This window comes from Cucurbita pepo, chromosome 12 (genome assembly GCF_057944985.1).
Source record: "Cucurbita pepo subsp. pepo isolate OVF chromosome 12, ASM5794498v1, whole genome shotgun sequence".
NCBI lineage: Eukaryota > Viridiplantae > Streptophyta > Magnoliopsida > Cucurbitales > Cucurbitaceae > Cucurbita > Cucurbita pepo.
In genome coordinates, this window is record NC_141809.1 from 11,543,210 (window position 1) to 11,566,095 (window position 22,886).

At 37.6% G+C, this 22,886-nt stretch overlaps 3 protein-coding genes across 9 annotated transcripts; 2 read left to right on the top strand and 1 right to left on the bottom strand.

Moving 5' to 3' along the window:
• Positions 1-109: 109 nt before the first annotated feature.
• LOC111806543 (RNA-binding KH domain-containing protein) lies at positions 110-5,514 on the top strand. The gene is made up of 7 exons (XM_023691905.2): positions 110-896; positions 984-1,415; positions 3,612-3,863; positions 4,248-4,613; positions 4,708-4,784; positions 4,915-5,026; positions 5,110-5,514. The coding sequence occupies exons 1-7, from the start codon at positions 180-182 to the stop codon at positions 5,251-5,253; spliced, it is 2,100 nt and encodes a 699-aa protein (XP_023547673.2). The 5' UTR covers positions 110-179; the 3' UTR covers positions 5,254-5,514.
• Positions 4,027-11,514, bottom strand: LOC111806544 (GATA transcription factor 24). Of its 7 annotated transcripts, XR_002816821.2 has the most exons (10): positions 11,218-11,513; positions 10,449-10,761; positions 9,529-9,615; positions 9,287-9,447; positions 8,291-8,422; positions 8,086-8,191; positions 6,131-6,199; positions 5,810-6,026; positions 5,351-5,658; positions 4,027-5,266 (listed from the first exon to the last, which is right to left on the bottom strand). XR_002816821.2 is itself a non-coding variant. In XM_023691909.2 (8 exons), exons 2-8 carry the CDS (start codon positions 10,755-10,757, stop codon positions 5,979-5,981), a joined length of 885 nt encoding a protein of 294 aa, XP_023547677.1. In that variant the 5' UTR covers positions 10,758-10,761; positions 11,218-11,514; the 3' UTR covers positions 5,660-5,978. The 7 variants fall into 7 exon arrangements, 4 of the variants coding, with proteins under 4 accessions (XP_023547677.1, XP_023547676.1, XP_023547675.1 ...); XR_015423149.1 differs by having other exon boundaries at positions 4,027-5,641; XR_015423148.1 differs by having other exon boundaries at positions 4,027-5,658.
• A 2,019-nt stretch (positions 11,515-13,533) lies between these two features.
• On the top strand, positions 13,534-20,754 carry MNS1 (alpha-mannosidase 1). Its single transcript, XM_087129212.1, has 14 exons — positions 13,534-14,003; positions 15,084-15,131; positions 15,250-15,420; positions 16,417-16,529; positions 16,942-17,007; positions 17,172-17,343; positions 18,297-18,386; positions 18,915-19,039; positions 19,148-19,213; positions 19,432-19,540; positions 19,627-19,725; positions 19,806-19,886; positions 19,977-20,147; positions 20,243-20,754. Exons 1-14 carry the CDS (start codon positions 13,851-13,853, stop codon positions 20,483-20,485), a joined length of 1,707 nt encoding a protein of 568 aa, XP_086985338.1. The 5' UTR covers positions 13,534-13,850; the 3' UTR covers positions 20,486-20,754.
• The last annotated feature ends 2,132 nt before the right edge of the window (positions 20,755-22,886 follow it).

A 22,886-nucleotide genomic window follows, 5' to 3' on the forward strand; every position in this document is an offset into this window, starting at 1 on the left:
AGATAAATAATTGTCTTATTTTAATAATTATATTTCCTTAAATTCTTTTTAACTCTATTTATTTGTTTCCAATTTGTTATATTTTGAAATAATAAAACATAATAATAATAAATCGACATTCTTATGGATTGGTGAAAACAAAACCCAGTTTTCGCTCTGTTTCACAATCCAATCCATCCATGGACACCGGTTTCAGCCCCAAACGTTCCTCCGACGCCATTTCCGACCCCAACCTCTCCGCCGCCCGCTCTGTCCGCCCAAGACAGTTACCGCCGGCGACATTAGGGTTTAACTCTACCTCCAGAGATTCTCCTGTTCTTAAACCCTCGTCTCCCTCCGAAACCGTCTTTCGCCTTCTTTGCCCAGCTTCCAAGGCCGCCTCCATTCTTCGCCATCTCTGCGATATTCCCGGCGCTAGGATCCATATCGATGATCCTCTTCCTTCTTGCGACGAGTGCGTCATTGTCATTCTCACCGGCTCCCCATCCAAACCGGCGCTCACTAATCCAGGAAATGATAGGGAATTCCGTGAGCACGATAACAGTCGCAACGTCCCTAGTGATGCGGTTGCTGGAGATTTGGACGAGCGGTCGCAAGCGCAGCAGGCGCTGCTTCGAACTTTTGAGAGTATGGTTAGGATGAACGAGGATAGTGGAGAAAACCAAGACATTCAGAAGAAAAATGCAGATTCTGCTCCAAGCGAAAGGATTAGCGGTGGAGAAACTGACGGATCGGTGGTCTGCAGGCTGCTGGCGCCTAGTCATCAGGTAGGCCGCGTGCTTGGTAGAGGCGGAAAAAACGTAGAGAAGATCAGACAGGAGAGTACGGCTCATGTGAAAATTTTCCCCAAGGATCAAATCCCCGCGTGTGCGTCGCCACGGGACGAGTTAATTCAAGTAATTCACATTGATTTCTTCGGCACTCGAAATCAAAATTCCCATTTCTTACAATCTTTTCAATCATTTTTTCAACGTGTTTTGCAGATATCAGGAAGGTTTCCGGCGGTGAAGAAGGCCCTTTCTTCTATTTCCGCCTGTCTTCAGGACGCCCCGAGGGTGGACTCGAGCAATTCCTCCACCACAAAACCATTAGGGCCTCCGTCCCAAGCAAGTAGTATGCCGGCACTAGACGAAGAACCTTCTCCTAAGAGGAGATATGCTAGCCATCATAATGCAGATCATCGCTCAAGGGGTTATTCTTCCATACCAGGACACGAAAATGCTGGAGCTGGTCCAAGGCCGGCTATGGAAGAGGAGGTAGTGTTTAGATTATTGTGCCAACCCGACAAAGTTGGAAGTCTAATTGGGAAAGGTGGCACCATAGTACGAGCGTTGCAAAATGAAACGGGTGCATCTATAAAGATTGTTGATACCCCTGACTTGGATGAACGCGTGGTTATGATATCTGCACGAGAGGTATGATCTTGTTGAAGCTTTCCTTTGTGATCGATGGTGTTTTTGCCCGTGAAACTCATTTACCTATTCCATTTTATTTTGGGTCGTATGAGAAAAGATCAAGACATTGCAGTTATGGGGATTTGCATGGAATCCTCTTCCTTCTGATCAGCGTGTTCTTACCAATTTCTTCTACAGATCAAGTTATCTGCAAAATCAATGTTTCTTTTAGGAACAAGGAGAGAGGTTGGGTTTGGCAATTGAAAGCCTTACTTCAGTGAAGTAAAGGTATTCCTTAATGTTCTAAACCAAGATCTTAGAACTTGTTTGAGTTAATAGAATACTTTCCTTAGCTTACTCCCATAATTAGGTCTGTCTTGGTCTCTATATCCTTTGGTTGTTTTAGGGGAACAACATATGGACTAGAAGGAAAAGAACAGGATATCCCACCAATACTTTCGAGCAATCGAGCTTTCATTGAGAAAAATGGAAGAACGTATAAGGACATACAAAAAAATAAACCCACAAAAAAAAAAAAAAAAAAAAAAAAAGTCCAAACACTGATTTAAGAAATGGACTCCAGTTTTTCTCAAGCTGTTTTTTGGTTCTTTGTAAATTTTCATACTTTCTCAGTGAAAGCTCAACTCCTCTATTTAAATAATTTGCTCAGAAGATTGGGAAGTTAAAAGTAGGATTTTTGGGAGTAATGGAGTAGTGTGATGTAGTTAGAATAGAGAAAAAGAGTAAGATAGAAGAAGAAATGGAGTTCTGGTTCTTCTGGAAGTAAAATTATTAGTTCAAGCAATTTTTTGGGTTGATCTGTCGATCGATGCTTGTTCTGTTTTTCTCCTTTAGGTTTCTTTTAGGGCCTGCGGTTTTATTTCTTCTTTAGATTTCTCAAAGGGTGGCCTAAATTTTCTGCTCGAAAGGGGAGTTTTCCTTGTGGAAAACTATCTGTCTCAAATTATTGACTTTACTTTTAGACCGTAGGCACTTGATGTTAGATCTCACCTCGGTTGGAGAGGAGAATTGGGGGCGGATTGTTAGATCCCACATCGGTTGGAGAGGGGAACGAAGCATTCTTTATAAGGGTGTGGAAATCTCCCCGTAGTAGACGCGTTTTAAAATCGTGAGGCTGATGACGATACGTAACGGGCCAAAGCGGACAATATCTGCTTATGATGGACTTCGAATGTTACCTATGAATAAGTGAAATTTGTGAATCTGATGAAGGCAAGGAAAATACGTACAGCCAAAGGTTTTGAACATGCACATTGGAACAAGCCCTAGAAAACTTAAATTGGAGATTTTCCTTCTAGAGTTGTTGGAAGTCCATTGATCAAATGGACAATGGTTTCTAAGGCATTCCACCTATGCCCATCAGGCACAATTTGAGCTAATAGGTTGAACTGAATTCCTCCTCTCAACTGCTTTCTCAAGTCTTTCTGTCATGCTCTAATGCAGGAGGACAAGGATCACGAACTAATATATAAAATGGTTCCAATTCAAAAGAAAAAGACTGAAGCTCATAAGTACAAAAAGACCGAGTGACCGACGCCCATAAGGAGGTGTTCGTTAAGCCGAGCCATCTCCCAAACGTACTCATCTGATCTCTCCATTCCTCTTAAGTTTCTATTATTCCTCTCAATCTAAATTTTCCATGCAAAGAAGCTAGCCTACCATGCAACTGTACTCTTCTCCTTGGAGGGAGAACTCAAAATCACCTCCTAAACCTTAAACCCTATTGATTAGAAATGTGGTGAAAATCTTAGTTTTTCCCTTGATTGACTTGCACATACTTGTACATTTATTTTGAATCTATTTTGAATGTGGAAATTGAAATGCATAAAGGCTTAGTTTCTCATTTATTATTGTCAGAGGATGGAGCTCTTAGGATTAGCATTTTTTTCTGTGGATTATTGCTGCTTTTGTAACCCGCACTTACCACTCGAGTTCGTGATCCTCGTCCTCCTGAATTAGAGCACAACAGAATATGGTGACCTAACATCTACGCCAACATGATTATGCCATTAAATCAATTCAGACCTAACATCTATATCGAAGGTTGGCATAATCATGCATTAGTTGTATATATTTCACATAACTCTTTGGATCTTTGAAGCCCTCTTTTCCTTGAATAGGAATCTTGATTCTAGCATTGTATCTAAACAACTGTATTATACTTGTTCAAATTATTCCTTATTGATTTCATCTCAGAGTTTGGAACAAACATATTCTCCTGCACAAGAGGCTGTTATGCGTGTACATGGTCGAATTGCAGAACTTGGGTATGAACCAGGCGCTGCAGTTGTTGCTAGACTACTTGTACATGCACAACAGATAGGCTATTTGGTGGGTAGAGGAGGCCATATTATTAATGAAATGAGAAGAGGGACTGGTACTAGCATTCAGATATTTCCCCGGGAGCAAATTCAAAACAGCGGGCCTGTGAACGACGAAATAGTACAGGTAATTCTTATTACGTGACCGCTTGTTTCCTTGGTACGAACTATTACCTTCCCAAGTTTGCTGTACAACCTTTCTTGCTGATAAATATATGATTTTGGAAGTGATCATCTTGTAGTTTCTTTTTTATGGAGTCTGTTTGGTTCTTTCCTATTCATAAAAATGCTGCAGGGACAAATTGGTTCATGGCGATACGTATAGATACCAAATGTTACTTGGCCGTTTGATGGCCTATATGATAGTTAAGATACGCATATTCTAGCATGAACGCTTTTTCTTAAAAATAAGAATCATAGTATGATGAATCCTATCTTCCTTTACATGGAAGAACTACATGATTGATAGTCCAATTTTGTGATGAAAGATTTGGGCTAATGTTCATGGCAGGTCATCGGAAATTTGCAGTGTGTACAGGATGCTCTGTTTCATATAACAAATCGGCTTAGAGATACTTTGTTCCCAATGAGACCACACGTGCCGAACTTCAATGCTCCATCTTACTTGTCTCCTCACCCGGAAACACCTCCCGTATTTAGGCCGGGAAATAATGCACATTCCCCTGGATACTATCCTTCTCAAGCTGGAGCTCAACGTCTTCCTTTCCATTCCCACCCTCTCGATCATCAGCCTGCATATTCTCATGGTATGAGCTTCAGTGGTAATAATGTGGATGGTGTTCCATATCCCCATGGCATTGATAGACCAGGGCCAGGTTCTATTGAGAGACCTTCTCCTAGATCATGGACATCTCAGGTCATTGCTCGAACCTTCAAGAATCCTAGTTTCTTTGTCGTGGTGAACTGACTGGAAAACATCTTTTCTTGTTTGTTTGTTGGATTACGTTCAGGCTAGTAATGACATACCCAAGGGACCAACAACTGATGTTGGCTTTGGCATGGCTTCAAGGAATGAGTCCTACAGCAGGTAACCAACCATTCTTTAAATCTTCAAATTTTCTTCCAGATTGCATCCTGAAACTGTACTCGACCTACGTGTTTTAAGGGTTTATTTATTAGTTTTCGTTACAGTCTGTATATGGGTTTTCTATGAACAGCGGGGGTCCAGCTCATTTTGTGGGAGGTACATCTATGGAGATGGTGATTCCACAAACTTTAATCTGCCATATCTATGGAGAGAACAATGCCAACATTGCTCATGTTCAGCAGGTTAGTGGAGCACCAAAGTTGGGCAGCACATAGTGTTTTTTGCCTTCATAATGTGTTTGGTGTTGTGTGTTACACTGTGGCAGATATCAGGGGCAATGGTGGTGGTTCATGATGCTAAACCTGGGATATTTGATGGTAAAGTGGTCGTGTCCGGCACACCAGATCAGATTCGTGCAGCTCAGAGACTTGTCCACGCCTTCATCTTGTGCGGGAAGACACAATCCTGATGAGCCTAAAAGCCTAAAACAGAGCGCAAAAAATTACTTGAATTTTGTCTCAAGTTTTATGGGGGTTATAAGCAAATGGATGTAAACCAAAACATACCGTGGGGTTAAGGGTGCTTTCCAATTTGAGATAACAGTTTACATCCATTTTACCTCATTCCAAGCATGTTTCTCAGCTGCCATTGCGAGAAATGCACAATGTAGAAAATCATAAAGAAATAGATAAATTAAGTAGATGAGTTTATGTGAGCATCTTATTTTGTAGCCTCGTGTTGTTAGACTCAGAGACTCCTGTTTTTGTAGTCAAATTTTGCATTATTCAGATCAGATTCGGTTCAACCCGAACGCTAGTGTCAGCCATTGGAGTGACTCTGTACAAAGGGATAGAAACCTGTGCAAGAGACAATACTGGACAAAAATAAGATGGATTAAGAAAAAACCGTCCATTGTACATCATCAGCAGCAAATGATAATTTACAAGATTCTGGGAATTGACATTTGGAAAATGGTTCAGAATATGATAGGAAAAGCTAATAAAATTAGTGCACGTGCACGGTACCCTTGTTTCCAAGATGAATTGGCCAGAATAGAATCTATAAGGGCCTCTCTGTCGCGGGAGTGAAACCTGATTCTTAGCCATTAGACTAACCCGTTTCAAACTACTCTGTAAGGAGAGATTAAGCTCAGTATAATTTCCGCAACAGCAATCATAAACATCTGTCTCAATTCTAAGCACCTTTTGGGTTGGACTCGGAATCTCCATCCTGCACAACATTCTAAAACATAATAGAATAGTTGACGTGAAGGGCCAGTGACGACAGAAGGAGTTTCAACTACAAAAAACATAGTTAAGAAAAAGATGACATAATCTACGGCTTACCTCATTTCTATTGAATGTTGAAGCTTGTCCACCCTGGTTTGGTGCTTTTGAGAGGTCCCGCAGAGTTCCCTTACAATCCACAGTGATACAAATTAGAAGGAACGGAAATGAAAACATGAGGGCTTTTCACTACCTAACAGCCTTCAAGAAAAAAATTTCTATGGCGGAAAGCAAATGCAGCATATCATTTTCAGAGTCGTGGGCATAGGTGCTGACGTCTGACCACACTTATTTTTCCTATAACAATTCTGTTAAAGCTCCAACACAGGAGAAGTGGAGAATAAGACACCTGCCATAGGTACAGAAGAGCCTTTCTACCAACAGAAGAGAACCTAGAAAATTGTCAAGACACCACCATTGTTAATGACTTCCAAGTTTTACAGGTTTCTACACCTATTATGAAAGAAAACCTAAAATAGATAGTGGAAAAGACAACCCCCCCCCCTAAATATTTTTATTTTTCCTCCACTTTTTTACTTTATTTCAAAAAGTTCTTTAATATCACCCAAAGAAGAGCTTAACCAGCATTCCACCTTAAAATCTTGCATCTTCCTTTGAAAGGGTTACTACCCCATGATACTTGAACCAAGTATTGTTTAAACCAGGAAGCACCATAGGTGCCTGAATCCGATAGGAGGGGAGAAAAACCAAGAGGAATAAGTCCAATGGCATTGCAAAATGAAGCAATTGATATTTTCATATAGAAAGAGATTATTGTTGGTCTATCTTTTCTACAACACAAATCTGAGAGGAAAGGCCGGTGTTAGGCTGTGGATGAGGCTCATAGAGAACACCACAAGAAGAGCTTCAACTTTTTTGGATATTTATCATGCCATATGACTTTTGCGGAGGAGGGCTCTCCCTACTACCTTTATTGACCCAATCAGCAAAGAGACGACAATCAGAAATGTCCCACGTGGATCTGGAGGGCATATCAAATCCTTGATATGCCCAGCTGATTGAATGAAAACCAGAGAGCAAGCAGATAAGGATGCCCATTCAAAGATCTTACACCGAGACTCTAAGAGTTGGATGAGGAACACCATAAATCCTTCCAACGATCCTTTAAGGTAGCAGAAGAGAAGATTCTAGGGCAACCACAGCTAAGGGGAAATCCGCAATCTACAAATTCTCCCTCCCAAAAGAATGTGGAAGAATTATTGCCAGTGGTTTTGATTCTAGAATAGACAAGATTCTCGTGCTTGATAATATTTCCAAGGCTCTTTATGATAGTAAAGAGAGAAAGTACTCTCAGCCAACCAAGATGAGTATTTCAAAATTTAGCCCGCATGATTTTCATCCATAGAGCCTTTTTCTCTTGGCAACATCTCCAGTTCCATTTGTAAGAAGACAGCTGTTTCGTTATGTAAAATTACCAATGCCTAGCTCCCTTCCTTCCCAGGATAGAGAACCCTTTTCCAGTTAGCTAAACAAAAGCCACATTTTTTCTTATGACCTTCACAAAGAAACATTCTTCAAAACTTCTCCAGATTGATCATCGCCTCAGGACTGGAGAAAAGGGACAAATAACAAACAGGGATCGGCAAGAATGGTCATGCCTTGTATATGGTTGAGGCTTCCTACTTTAGATATAGTGGAATTCCTCCAGTTTTGGAGCATATTCTCAACTTTCAAGGTCATAGGAGCCCAGAAAAAGGAGGACTAGGTTTGTCATTGAGGAGAAGACTGAAATAAGCAGTGGATTATTGGCCATGCTTGCAATGAATGTCAGATGTCTAGAGATCAATATATAATTCAGCTACAGTTATATCCAAGATCTCCAATTTACTAAAGTTGAGATGATCCTTTAAGCTTAAGACATGACATAATACAATTACACGTTTTTAAAGAAAGATGCCTTTAAATAAAAAGATGTTGATTCCTGTTACCTTTTTCTTTCGTTCTCTCTTTTTTTTTTTTTTTTGGGAAAGAAAAACGAAGTTGATGTCTGTTACCTTGTTTGCCCACATGAGTCCGCAAGCATTGCAAAGGGTTCTTGGCCCATCAGGTCCACGTCGCATCATTGGTGTTGACTTCTCACTAATGCCACAATGTCGGCAGCTACAGGCCAATGAAATTAAAAGTGTGAATCAATCAATAAAGCAATAAGCATGACTCTTTAAATAGTAATTAATCTGAAAATCATAAATAAAAACTAACAGAATTTCTTGTTGTTGGGAACCATTTCCATCGGTAGCCCAATTCTCATTTGATTCCCAACTTGTTATGGCCAATGATGAATCTTCATGAGTTGGTTTAGAGGATGTGAACTGGCCTTTATTACGTTGCATCCTACAAGGGAAAGAACAGTGGGATGGAATCAATAAATATCAACTCAGTGATCTTTTTGAACTTGCTAAAGTCTTTTATTAACCTAACCAAGGTACAAGAAGAGAAGGTACATGTGTGCGTGTATATTTTTTGTTTTTCTTTAATAAGAAACAACTTCATTGTTGTATGAAATTCACAAAAAAGGATATACATCAGCATATGTACTTAACAATTTCATCAGCATATGGACAAAAAATGCCATTTTGGTCAGCAAGTATGAAACTACAGATTAGTGGCCCGAAGCTTTTGGTTGCACTTATATTCATTGAATCCGTAAATTAGTAGGCTAGATGCGCAATCTGTAACAAAATATCTTCTAAAAAATTAGAGAGAATAGAAAAACCACCGACTGAATAACAACTAGCAACCCTGAGTACAACACTGGATATTTGACGCAACTTTGAGACTAATTCCAGCCCCTAAATCCCTCTTCAATTCTCATAAATAGGCATAATGAAACTTACCATATAGACACGAAATGTTGTCATCGGAAAGACAAAAAAAAAAAAAAAAAAAAAAAAACTTCGCTAATTCAGTGAAAAGAGAGGAACTAACAAGATGAAGAAAAAAAAAAAAAAAAACAGCAGAAAAAAATAAAGATGCCAGAATTTGACACATTAGGATTGTTTGAATCCCCAGTTCAACAAAACTATGTGGCACTAAACAGCTTCTACCATCATCTGAAAAACCATGTTTAAATCAAACTATCCTCATAACAGGAACATACAGCATTAACTCCCAACTCGTGGAAGAAAATATAACCGTATTGAAGGTGATATAATAGATGACTTAAAGGGAAACCAACAATAAAGGAAGGTGAGATACCTAAGTGCTACCTCTTTACGAACTGTATACCGAATTTTCTTGTCAAAATTACGTTCCTTTCGCTTTTCACGAAATCTAATCAAAGAAGCTAATCTCTGAGGGACACTTAGACGTGGGGGGATATTGGCAAGTGCCTGGTTAAACGCTTCATCAGTGAGATGCTACATATGAGATAACACGTCATTCTTTAATAGATAGCACAATAAGATACAGGTAAAATGTGGATAAGCATAAATACATACCCTATCATTTTGTTGATTAGTTATTGGTATTGAGGGAACACGAATAGGTACTTCACGACCTCCCAATAATAATAACACGGCTTGAACCTGACAAGGAGTTGTTTAGATAATTTTGAAAACGGGAAACCATTGAACCCATAAAAAAACAAACTACATATGCTAACTTATGCACTAATAGGGACATGTGAAATTGTTAACTGGAATTAGGCTAAACTTAGACAACGGCAGATCAAAACACTTCAAAGAACAGCAAGTTATTTGTAAAGCATGTTTCAAAAGAGATGAGTTCTTAAGAAATGGCTGAAGGAGTAATAAATTAAAATTAGAGATATGGTAGAAGGAATTTTATATTAAGCCTGAGTAGTGGTAAACAAGAATCCACCATACTAACAAAAAATATACTGAGCTGGGTCAGGTCTCCAAACCATATTTAGGGGATAACCCATTATCAATAAATTTCAGTCTATACTTCAATCGACTTAAACCCTCATTGGTTAGCACTAATAATTCCTGGAATCCTCCATGTCAGGCAGAGCAAAAAAAAGGAGGATGCTCTTAGCTCATCTCAAGTCAAAAGTGGGTACTACCCACTTATCCCATCCCATTCATCGCCTATAAAGCCCAAAATCAAAATGTCAACTTAGTCATAAACCTGTAACGTCGATAAACATGTCGGTGTTCATTTAAAATATCTCAGTCATGACGAAAAGTGAAAGATACTAAGTCACAACATCAAACTAGGACTGCGAAGGACCAATCTGACTCAACAATGTTTTCAGTATTAACAACTATGGAGAGAGCTCAAAAAGGTAATAACATTGTGTTGTACCAGCATCAGGATATTACTTGAAAAATTCTCTTAATATTTTTAACTTAATACAGCTACGGCAAAAACGGGCACGAAAAGAAGAACGAATAACCTTTTCGGGCGAGACAGTGTCGAAAACATAAACTTGACCCTGATAAGACAGGGTGAGTTGATCACAGTTATCACCTCCACGATCCACCATTACACCACGATTCTCAGGAAGGTCACCATGGTCGGATGGAGCTTCCCTTTCCACAACCATAATGCCATGACCTTCATTTTCATGCTCATCAGCCAATGTATTCCCATTACTCGTGTAATGAAAGTCGTGGTGTTCCTGCTCTTGCACAGATTGCGTGTGCATCGAATGCTGTGCATGGTTCATATGCATCCGTCCATCGCTCGCATGAATACCGTCCATTTCACTGCTCCCGCAAATTACCAGAAGAAAAAAAATCTCGATTAATCTAAATTATTGCGCATTAGATAAACTTCTAAGGCAGGTCCATCCTAACCCTAACAATTCAGTACCAAACACAAAAATAAACAAGTGGCCAAACAAAAACAAAAGATTATCCGCGAGTGTGTACGACAATATCGAGTAGACAGTTCAAAACCAAGTTCGAAGTGCTTTGTGCCTAACACAATGACAATGTGTTGTGAGTTGAAGAAGCTAAATTCCCCCATTTTCGGAGGAAAAAAAAAACTTGAACGGAGAGAGAAACAGTAAGTGAACAGAACCGAACGATGGCATACGAAGAGGATTTGAGATTTGGTTGAAATTACCATCAAATAGAGTGATGATCCAACAGAGAGAAACAGTAAGTGACCAGAACTGAACGATGGCATAAGAAGAGGATTTGAGATTTGGTTGAAATTACCATCAAATAGAGTGATGATCCAACAGAGGAACACGAAAACCGCAACGCGATGAATGCAATCTCCTTGCTCTGATGCAAAGCAGGGTTGAAAAGAAGAGGATCGACGATCACATTGGTTTTCAGGTGGATGATCTGTCCTCGGGAAGGGGAGGGTTGAAGATACGATCTAAACCAATTGGGATCAACGGCGGATTGAGTTCGGAGAGGGGAGAGAAGGTTCTAGAAACTAGACACAGACCTGCCTCTGAATAAAATCCCCCGTTAGCCGTTTAACACATCATTTTTGTTTTGGGAATTTTTTGGGTGAGAAGCCGTCTCATTGGCTGTTTACCCTCCTTTATTAAAAACTAAATTAATATAAAATATATATATATATTTTTTTTTTAATTTTAATAAATACATTTAAATAATATAATAAAAATAATACCTTTAAATTTTCAATATATATATATATATATATATCAAAAGTTAACTTTAAAATACCTCTTTTAAAAAATAATCATAAATTTTTAAAAGTGAAAAAAATGACTTAAAAAATAAATATATAATGCAACAGTTACCTTGTTTTAAAAAATACCCATAAATTTTTAAAATAATATTAATAAATTTAAGTAATTATAACAAAAATAAATAAATAAATAATCTATGAGATATGAATAGAAGCTTTTACGTTATTTTTTGAATTTATATTTTTTAATACTATATATTTTTATTTTTATTTTTTTAAATATTAATTATATTTTTTTTAAGGGAATGATATTTTTTAAACAAATTATCTACAAAAATTCTTACATGATGAGAATTTGAATCTTCAATTTTGAGAAAATGAATACAGTATTAAATATAGCTAAGTCATGCGAGAGACTCATAGATTAAATTTCACCTATGACGAAGACTAGTGAGCTATCGTAGTTTTTAAAGCTCCCACGAGAAGATCGAGAAGGCCTTGCTATACCACATTTTCATTTTAACGAAAAAGCTAATGCATAATAGATATTAGCGGTTAAAAATAAATATTTTGACAAAATAATTGAAACCTATTATAAATTTTATCGACAAAATTAAAGCATACGTTTGATGTGTCTAATGAAAGAGTGAATCAAGAGAGTTAGTTTTTAAATGAATTAATATTTTAAAAATAAATAATAATAAAAACTTCCAAAATTTAAGGAATCATGGAGGATTTTGTTTGTAATTATGGGAAAAATATATATATATTTGGTGTTATTATCACACTTTAACCTAAATAAAATATTTTCAATAATCTTATTACATTATTTAATTTAGACGATTAACTTTTGTGATTATAGTAAATAAATAGTTTATTTATTTAATAATTTTTTAGTAAAAATAAATTAAATATACAAATTTTAATTTTATTATTGAATTATAATAATTATAATAATCTGTAAAGTAAGATCAATTAATTAGTTGAATTTATTCAAAATAAAATCAATTAAGAGGCAAGATGTTATCAAAATTTTATATAAATAAATAATATATATTTTAAATGATTGTAATTACTTCTAACAACCTTATAACAGCTTTAGATAATTAATTGTTATTAGCTCCTTTATTTTCATTAAGTCAATAAATAGCTTAACCAATTAAATTTTTATTTAATTATGCTTTTAGGATTTTTAGATTATTTAGTTGTGAATATTAATAATATTGTCAAACAAGTGATTCAATTAAAAAGAGAAATAATAATAAACATAAATAATTCAAAAAAAAAAAATTAAAACTTATATTAAAAATACAATAAAAAAATAAATGAATAATTAAAAAAATTAAAGAGAATATAAATAAATAAATAATGGGATAATGAAATAATACCAATAAAAAAAATGAAAGAAAGCTTTAATTAATATTATTATAAAAGTTAAGAATATTTAATATTTAATATTTATAATTAATGCCAATAATGTGTGTGATTTACGAATGTTTTATATGAGTTTTATAAAATTTTAATTATTAATTTAATATACTGACGGATAAATAATTTTTTTTAAAAGTAATTAAAAAATAGACCATATTTAAATTATAGTATTAATGTAACTAGTTTACACCAGCTTTAAGTTGGTAATTAATTTTTAATTTTAATTATTTCCTTTTCTAATAATTCGGATTTATTAGAATTTATTCGAATTTCAGTTCAGAGGCGATTGTTCTTTCCTTGTAGATTACGGGTTTTTGTTAAAAGCTAAACGGTCTACGCTGACGATTATCACCGTTCACTACGTGTCAAAGCCTTATTGGTTGAGGTGCCCCACTGGTCACTCAAGAAAAATCATAAGCTCTCTCCATTTTTCTACGTCACCCACTTTCTCTCCTCTTCGATCTTCACCGTCTCTTCCATTTCCATTTTTGCCTGTTTTCTTCCAAACTCAGAAAAGCACCTTCCACCAATCTGGGACAAATCAGATCCTTTCTACCACTATCATTTCCATCGTCAAAAACGCTTCAATCTCTGCCCATTTTTCCATCTCTCTCTTCATAAATCATGCTCTTCTCCCTGTTTCTTGCTCGCTGTCGTGTTCTGTGATAGATCACTCGACTTCGTGTCGGGAACTATTTGCTGATTTTGAATCTGGAAAGGTGATTTGTTTCGCCGGAGCCTGTTCGGAGATCCCATGGCTAGGACCAGATCGTCCTCCAGCAAATGGAGGTTTTGTAACCCATCGTATTACCTGAAGAGGCCGAAGCGTTTGGCTTTTCTTTTAGTGACATTCGTTTGTGTTAGCTTAGTAGTTTGGGACCGGCAGACTCTGCTCAGAGAACATGAGGTACTGTTTGATTTATGAGTTTCGCTTAATTTTCTAATCGTAGCACTTGCTCAAATCTTAGTTTGATTGCTTAGAGTTTTGTGGGATTTGCGAGGAATTTCTGTGAAGTGGCCGTCTAGGATGAGTTGCCTGATTCCTTAGGACCGTGGAGTATGAGAAAAATGCTACCAGTTTAGGATCCGAATTTGGACACTTCAATGTTTTAGTGGGTCCTCTCATTCTCATCTCCACTTCCTGGTAAACGGCTACTCGTTGCGTAGAATTTTTCGAGAAAATTCCAAATAAATCTCCGCATCTCGTTCTATCTCTCTCGCGAAAGCAGTTAGTTTGCGCTTGTTAAGTTCACGTCGTGACTCACCCAACCCAAGTTGTCGAAATTGATAATTCCTCATGTTTGCCCACTATTTCATTATATGACTACCAATCATGGGTTTTAAATTACATGGCTGGCTGAGAATTGAAGAACGAATCTTTGGTTATACGTAACAAGTCAAAGCGGACAATATTTGCTAGCGGTGGGCTTGGGCTGTTACAAAGGGTATTAGAGCTAGTCACGGGATGGCATAAGACACTGATCAAAGTAGGACTAGATCCTCTCTATACTAGAAGATTTTAAAAATCTTGAGGAGAACCCGAAAGAGAAATCCGAAAGAGGTGGTGGGCTTGGCTGTTACTATAAATGTCCGTAGTTATTGTCCTTTGCAATTGTAACCAAACTTGTCTTGATTAGCTGCACTCTTTATCTACGGATCCATTTTGGAAGTGATATCCAGGTCGATCTAAACAGCCAAACTCCTTATATGGAAAGCATGTGATGTGACCGTATCCAACTTTATCTATTAGCTTCAAGTCCAAATTTCCTTTTTAAGAATATAATCTTTTGTTTACAAAAATTGCTCTTGTCATCACTGCTAATGACTAGTTTCTGGCTGCCACATAGTATGTTCAAAACCTTGAATCTGTCTCAAAGTTTGGGGTATCCTTGGACACTGATGTTAGGACAATGTTCAATGTAGTTCTTTCAGTTTGAGAGTATCTTTTTTCTTGCTAGCATTTGATATATTCATTGCTCCTGTGTAGGACGAGCTTGCTAAGTTAAATTCTGAGGTGGTACGATTGAGAAGTCTGGTAAGAGACTTGATGTACTTATACCTGCTTGTACCAGGCTAAGCCGTTTAAGTTCAACTTTTTTCATATAGTTATGGTCTTAATCATTGCATATACCTATATAAAATTGTATGTTCAGATAGAAGAAGTTAACGATAAGCCACAGAATACTATTGCCAAAGTTCATGTGGAGGCCAAGAAGGAGGTTGACGATCCTATTGATGCCGAGCGAAGAGAGAAAGTCAAAGAAGCAATGACTCATGCCTGGAGTTCCTATGAGAAGTATGCTTGGGGACAAGACGAGCTGCAGGTATGATGACCTCTTTTCTGCGTAATAGAATCTCTTCAATTTTTCTTTTGTCCTGAAACAGAGTTGTAAAAAAGCTCAATTTAGGGCCTTTCTGAGTGCACTTGTCTTTGAACCCTTGGCAATATCCTCTGCTCTTTCCCTCTTTTTTTTTCCTTTTGTTTTGAAACGAGGTATAAAAAATCCCAATTTTCCCATTCCTTCCTCTTTTGTTAAGGCATTTGTGTGTGTGTGTGTGATTATCTTTAGACCCTCGGCAACATTCTACATTTTCCTTGTAAATAAATGCATCTATGAAGTAGGCTAGTTTGGGAATCAAAACAGAAAATTGATAGCTCATTCAACATTCTACATTCAACTGGTTAAGACATGAGCCTTGTCCAAAAGGTCAGAGATTCAAATCCACAACTTCACATGTTGTTTGACTATGACTAAAAATCAAAACAAAGAACTGCAAGGAGTTTCCGCTTATGATTCTTCTCTTTGGTGATTCTTGTGGTTCTTTGAGCTATATACAAGCATACTATCATATTTCATGCCAGAGCTTGAATAGATTTTTAAAAATATAGTTCTCCATTTGTTTGAGAATTGGAGTGCTTTTACCGTCATACGAAAATGTATGAATAACGAGATGGGGGTGAAAACTGATTGCTGACTTTGGAATTTATGACTTCTAATGGATATATGAACTGATCATGGCTGGCTAATTCATTGTATTCCGTTCCTATGATTTCTCCCCATAGTGGTCAGTAAATATGAAGTAATTTGGTTCAGATGTAGCACCAAGGATGTCATTATTCATACTTAAACTATCCAAAAGTTTGAATTTGAGACTGATTGCTTTTTTTTTTTTTTTTTTTTTTTTGTCATTTTTTGAGACGAATGATTGCTCTTTTGTCTTTCTATGTTATTTTTATTTTTCAACTTCGTATGGTTGTGCATTCAAGTTAATGAGTAACTTTTTGTTTCCTGATTTCTCTTAATTTTGGGTTTGACCAGCCACAAACAAAAGGTGGTATCAATAGCTTTGGTGGTCTTGGAGCAACGTTAATAGATTCTCTTGATACGTTGTATATCATGGGTCTCGATGAGCAATTCCAAAAAGCTAAAGAGTGAGTGTTTTGAATATTTATTTTCCGCGTTTCTTAATGTATTTTAGATCTTCTGTTCTTCCTGTGAGCCAAAAGAGCACCAAAATGTTCTTGGCGTTTGTTTGCTGCAAACTTTGAGCATATTTTTCTCCATGCTCCCCCAACCCCCTTTTCCCCTTTTTAATCTGCAGTTTTAATTTCTCTATGGCCATATAAACTTACGGCTATGCTAATTATGCCAATCCTCCATGTCAAGATCCAAATTTAATACTATTCAACTTAATTAGTGATCTATAGTGTGGTATGAATCAACTGAGAACTCTATATTGCCCAGTAGAAATATTTTTGGTCAATGGCCTATGCGTATTTGTGTTGTGTCCAGAAAAATATTGAGACAATTCTGATGCATCTAAATATTGCTTTCACTTTACAGGTGGGTTGAGAAGTCTTTGGATTTCAACAAGAATTATGACGCCAGCGTTTTTGAGACAACCATAAGGTTGCGTAATCAGGTTTAATGGGTCATTGATTTTAAGTTGCCTTTGTTACGGGGTAGAAGACCATCGGACTCATGGCATTTTCTGGTTCTCCTAATGAGAAATGCAAAGAGAGTTGTAGCTACATTTTATTTGCTTATAAGTGCTTTCTTTTGATTGGAACCAGAGTAGTAGGTGGACTTCTCAGTGCATATGATCTCTCCGGTGACAAAGTGTTTCTTGACAAGGCTAGAGATATAGCAGATAGGTTGCTTCCAGCATGGGATACCCCCTCAGGAATCCCTTATAACTTCATAAATTTGGTTAATGGAAGACCTCATAATCCTTCATGGACCGGGGTAAGTTTTGTCAATTTTTTTTCCTTTTGCAGATTTTCTAGTTTTCCGATCAATGTGTCAGAAAAACACATTCATGTCCGGTCCTTAACTATGATAGTTGCTACTTACATTTCCTTTACTGGCAGTGAGATGGCTTTTAACTCTAAACTTGCATGTTGAGGTTGCTCTACAGACTTCCAAAAACTTGTTTTGGGCCAAGAAATTCCCGTTTATATTGAAATCCCCACATGGATTGAGGCTTAATCCTAGTTTTCTTTTTGGATTCATTACATTAAACACATTTATATAATATAATTCTGGAGTGATGGTGTTGGTTTTTAATCCCACGATGGATCATTGTATCTGACTTCGAAGTTGTTTTCTTTAATGTGCTCCTTTGGTGAATTTCCTTTATTCATCGTATTTTCTAGCCAATGTACGTTTGTGAGATTCCACATCGGTTGGAGAGGAAAACGAAACATTCCTTATAAGGGTGGGGGAACCTCTCCCTAATAAACGCGGACAATACCTGCTAACGGTGGGCTTGATCTGTTACAAATGATATCAGAGCCTGACATCGAGCTGTGTGCCAGCGAGGATCCTGGGCCTCCAAGGGGAATGGATTGTGAGATCCCATATCGGTTGGAGAGGGAAACGAAGCATTTCTTATAAGAGTGTGGTAACCTCTCCCTAGTAGACGCGTTTGAAAACCGTGAAGTTGACGGCGATATGTAATGGGCCAAAGCGAACAATATCTGCTAGCTGTGGGCTTGGCTTGTTACAATGTTGTTCATTGTCAAGTCCGATCATGCCTGCTGTAGGCTTGTTTTAGATAACTTTCTTTTTTAGCTGTGGTTTGAGATATGAGCTTCCGTAGTTGTAATCCATAATGTTTAATGATGCCATTTCTAGTTCAAATGCTGTATTATTGTTACTCATGTTTTTATTTCACTAACAATTTTCTTTTTTCTTAGGGTTTTAGTATCCTTGCAGATGCTGGTACGGAGCAGCTTGAGTTCATTTCTCTATCACAAAGGACGGGAGATCCAAAGTACCAGCAAAAGGTCAATTTCTAATTGTTTCCTTATTGTGGGGTCTTACATAATCTCAATCCACTCTGCAACTGAACCCCTGATAGAATGGTGGCTCTAATGCTGTGTATCACTGGTATTGTTGAAAGTGTTATTTGTCCTGAAATATATACCTCAATGATGTACACGTTTCATTGTCGATGAGTGCCTTAATAGCAATTGCTGTTTGTATTAAACGTGAGGAGATCGATGTGAAATCCCATATCGGTCGAAGATGGGAACGAAACATTCTTTATAAAGGTGTGGAAACCTCTCCCCAACAGACGTGTTTTAAAAACCTTGAGGGGAAGCCCGAAACGAAAAATCCAAAGAGGATAATATTTGCTAGCGGTGGACTTGGGTTGTTACAATCAATCTCCATTGCTAGCACATGCAATTAATGTTCCACTAATTAGTATCTTCAATTAATTAATTGCCTTACTCCTTACTTGATTGTAAAGTGTTATTCTGGGCATCAGTGGCTTCCTAGAATGTTGAATATTTGGTTGCACAACATGTCAGGTTGAGAATGTTATATCACAGCTCAGTAAAAGTTTCCCCGACGATGGGCTGCTTCCCATTTACATTGATCCAACCGAAGGAAAAGCATCACATGCAACGATAACTTTTGGTGCCATGGGCGACAGGTATTCAATCATTTAAGGTTTTCTTAAGCTTTTCCCTTCCATTTCAAGTATTTTCCAAACCACCATTAACTTTTCACTGGTATCCTTTAACTCGAAGATTCATTGCAGCTTTTATGAATACTTGCTCAAAGTGTGGATACAGGGAAACAAAACTTCTGCTGTAAAACATTACCGGTAAGAAGCCATTTCATCTATAATCACACTGCAAAGTAAAGAAATTTGGGGGGGGGGGGGGGGGGGTGTGCGGGGGGAACGATTGTACAGTTTTTAGAGTTCGAGATATTTGACATAATCCATGACCCATGAGTGCTTTTTGCGCGCGTGATATCTCCGGATCTTTTAATATGTCAAATATTTTGATATATAGAATTGTTTGTTGATATTTAATTTAGGGAAATGTGGGAGAAGTCAATGGAAGGTCTTTCAAGCTTGGTTAGGAAGTCAACCCCATCATCTTTCACTTATATTTGTGAGAAGAGTGGAGATTCCCTCACCGACAAGGTAAGATATCGGCTAGTTCCTCTCTCGATTATGTTAAGAGGATCAAATATTATGAATACCTTTCCCCAATTTGCATGACTTTGCAGATGGATGAACTTGCATGCTTTGCTCCAGGAATGATAGCTTTGGGATCATCTGGTTATGATTCTGAAGATTCTAAGAAGTTCTTAACGCTTGCAGAAGAGGTAAGAACTTTCAACCTTTTAATTCCTCTTCGCCTTAGCTCCTCAATTAATATCTTCATTTGATTCATTTTATGGTCTAGCTTGCTTGGACGTGCTATAATTTCTATCAGACCACCCCAACAAAATTAGCTGGAGAGAACTACTTCTTCCACTCTGGAGAGGTTCATATCATCAATCCACTAACATAGCATCTCTCACCAGTTTCCTTTTTAGTAATGTAGTTTAATGTTGTTTCATATATGGAATGTTAGGATATGAGCGTTGGTACATCTTGGAATATAATGAGACCAGAGACAGTAGAATCAATCTTTTACCTCTGGCGTCTGACTGGCAACAAGACATACAAAGAGTGGGGTTGGAACATATTTCAAGCATTCGAAAAGAATTCCCGGGTGGAATCGGGTTACGTCGGGCTGAAAGACGTGAGCATTCTCGAAACTCTTAAAAGATCTGGCATTGTTTTAGTCATTAATCTGTATGGAACTCGAAACGACACGCCTTTGGCTGGTGTTTTCAGGTCAACACAGGTGTAAAGGACAACATGATGCAAAGTTTCTTCCTTGCAGAGACACTGAAATATCTGTATCTTCTCTTTTCACCAACTTCAGTCATTCCTTTGGATGAATGGGTGTTCAACACAGAAGCTCACCCTCTACGCATTGTACCCCGGAACGAGGAAGGAGGATATCCTGAAAGATCAGACGAGAAACGCAAGCCATACATACGGTTGCGTAGCAGGAAGGAAGGTCGGTCCGATTGAACACGCGTTTTACTGCATTCTAATTCTTGGTAGAGTTGATTTATAGACGAAAACCTGAAGCATCCATCCTATATTATATATAGTGTTATTGTTAGATGTTCCTTCTGGGAATAATGCTGCGGCTCTCATATGATGATGATGCTTAGACGGAATTTGTTTGTAAAAGATGTAATATTTAGATAAATGTTGATGAAGGATTTTGTTTTTATTTGCTTGAGTTGCTTCAACATCCCATAGCAGGAATGATATGAGATTCTTTTTTGTTTGCATATTTGAAAAAATTATTAGCTCTTCTTCTTCCTCTTTGGATTCCATTTTTCAAGCAGTTGATATGGTAGAAACCAGAGCTCTTTAATGATCAAACGGTGCCCGTTCCAAGAAACAATCTGCTGTGATGTGAAATTGATCGCACAGGATTACAATGGATTGTCCTATACAAACCTATTTTGACATGAGTCTATTTTGATATGGATGTTGGATTCTTCGCCTTGAATCAAATCATGAAAATTGAGTTGGATTGAATTTTTGAAAAATTGAAAATTTTGAATCGGTTCGTAATGGCCTAGATCCACCGTTAGTAGATATTGTTCTTTTTGGGCTTGGACTTCCCCTCAAGGCTTTAAAACGCAGCGGGTTTTCACACCCTTATAGATGGTGGTTTGTTCTTCTTCCCAACCAATGTGGGGCATCACACGTTGGCACTCTTTTCTTCCTCCAATCGATGTGATGTGGGACCGCCCCCAAATCCACCCCTCTTTGGGGCCCAACGTCCTTACTGGCACACCGCCTCGTGTCTACCCCCTTCGGGGAACAACAAGAAGGCTGACACATCGTCTGGTGTCTGGCTCTGATATCATTTGTAACGGCCCATAGAGTCCTTATTGGCACACCGCCTCGTGTCTACCCCCTTCAGGGAACAACGAGAAGGCTAACACATCGTCTGGTGTCTGGCTCTGATATCATTTGTAACGGCCCACAAATCCATTGCTAGCAGATATTGTCCTCTTTGAGCTTTCCCTTTCGGGCTTCTTCCCCTAAGGCTTTAAAACGCGTCTTCTAAGGAGAGGTTTGTTTGGTCATTGATATCTGCTGTTGGGATCTTTTGTCTTGGTGCTGGTGCTACCATTGTGAATGGAATTCAAAATTTGTGGACTTCACAGGTAACTGGTCAATTGAAATTTGAGTCTCGTTTCAAATGTTACCGTTCTCAATTTTTCTCTTTTCCTCTTTGATGCTTAGCTCTTTCTTTGTTAGTGGAAACTCCGGATGTTATCTTTTTATTTTGTTTGCTCAGCCTCCTGCCAATATTCATTATGCAGCTTTAGTGATTGATGGTTCGCTTATTATTAAAGGTCTTATTTTATCCTTTTATAAAATGGAAGTCCACAACTGTTCCTCAGTGTATAACTGAATATGATCTAATTTGGTTTTACTGCACAATAATTTTTTCTGCTTAAGTGCTTCCCTGGTTGTTGCCATACAAGCTGTCAAGAAAGGTGCTGCTGCAGAGGGAATGAAACTGAAAGACTGTGTGGCGTGGTCACGATCCCGCATCTGTAGCAGTTATGACAGAGGTAGCTACTTTTTCACACTTTTGAATGACGAACATTGTTCCTAAATGTTGAACTACTCATGTGTAAAAGTTCTTAAGACTATTAATTAATGAAGCACGACATGTCAGAAGTATCTAAGCTTGTTTGACAAGAGCAATCATGCATTCCCACAATTGATTTAATATTCTTTGTCCGTCATTTAGGTACTCTTGTTTTCTGACCTTTTCGTTTTTGGTGGTTTAAGATTTTCTTTTTATAAAAAAGTTAGTGGTCTTTGTGGACTTTTCTTTACTGTAGTTTTGTGGGTTCCCCTTTTTGTTGGGTTGTTATTTTTTGTATGCCCTTGTACATTTTTTTCATTTTTCTCATTTTTCTCAATGGAGCATGGTTTCTTATAAAGAAAACGATGTTAGAGATTCTGTTGATCCAGTTTTCTGTAACGTTCAGGATGGTGCTGCAGTCACTGATCTTTATTGTTCCTGCTGCATCTCTAGTTGCAGTAAGTACCACAGGGAATGCAATTTATGATCCCGTTGGTTCCGTTGTAGTTGGTAACTTACTTGGAATGGTATGTATCTTGTCTGCAACTGTAAGCAAATAATTTTTTTTTCTCCTCATTTGTCTATTGAAAGTGGCATTTCATAGTTATTATTTATATTCAAAATATGCTGACATATCCTGCATTAGATTGCGAAGTGCTCCTTGAATTTCCGTTCGGGACTTGGAGGCTTGTTTGTCAGGTTTACCGATTAAATTTATTTGGAAAGAAGGCTTACTAGTTATCTTCTGTTTTGGTGTGTTCCTTAGTCTTATAGACTAGCTTAATTTTGTTAAATAAATATAAGCTG

Excerpts from the sequence above, each read along its gene's own strand:
- LOC111806543 (XM_023691905.2), top strand. The coding sequence starts at position 180 with ATGGACACCGGTTTCAGCCCCAAACGTTCCTCCGACGCCATTTCCGAC. Across the intron at positions 897-983 it reads CACGGGACGAGTTAATTCAA|ATATCAGGAAGGTTTCCGGC; the intron begins GTAATTCACATT and ends CGTGTTTTGCAG. Across the intron at positions 1,416-3,611 it reads TTATGATATCTGCACGAGAG|AGTTTGGAACAAACATATTC; the intron begins GTATGATCTTGT and ends ATTTCATCTCAG.
- LOC111806544 (XM_023691907.2), bottom strand. The coding sequence starts at position 10,757 with ATGGACGGTATTCATGCGAGCGATGGACGGATGCATATGAACCATGCA. Across the intron at positions 9,616-10,448 it reads ACACTGTCTCGCCCGAAAAG|GTTCAAGCCGTGTTATTATT; the intron begins GTTATTCGTTCT and ends ACTCCTTGTCAG. Across the intron at positions 8,423-9,286 it reads CGTAAAGAGGTAGCACTTAG|GATGCAACGTAATAAAGGCC; the intron begins GTATCTCACCTT and ends TTTCCCTTGTAG.
- MNS1 (XM_087129212.1), top strand. The coding sequence starts at position 13,851 with ATGGCTAGGACCAGATCGTCCTCCAGCAAATGGAGGTTTTGTAACCCA. Across the intron at positions 18,387-18,914 it reads ATCCAAAGTACCAGCAAAAG|GTTGAGAATGTTATATCACA; the intron begins GTCAATTTCTAA and ends ACAACATGTCAG. Across the intron at positions 19,214-19,431 it reads TCTGCTGTAAAACATTACCG|GGAAATGTGGGAGAAGTCAA; the intron begins GTAAGAAGCCAT and ends TATTTAATTTAG.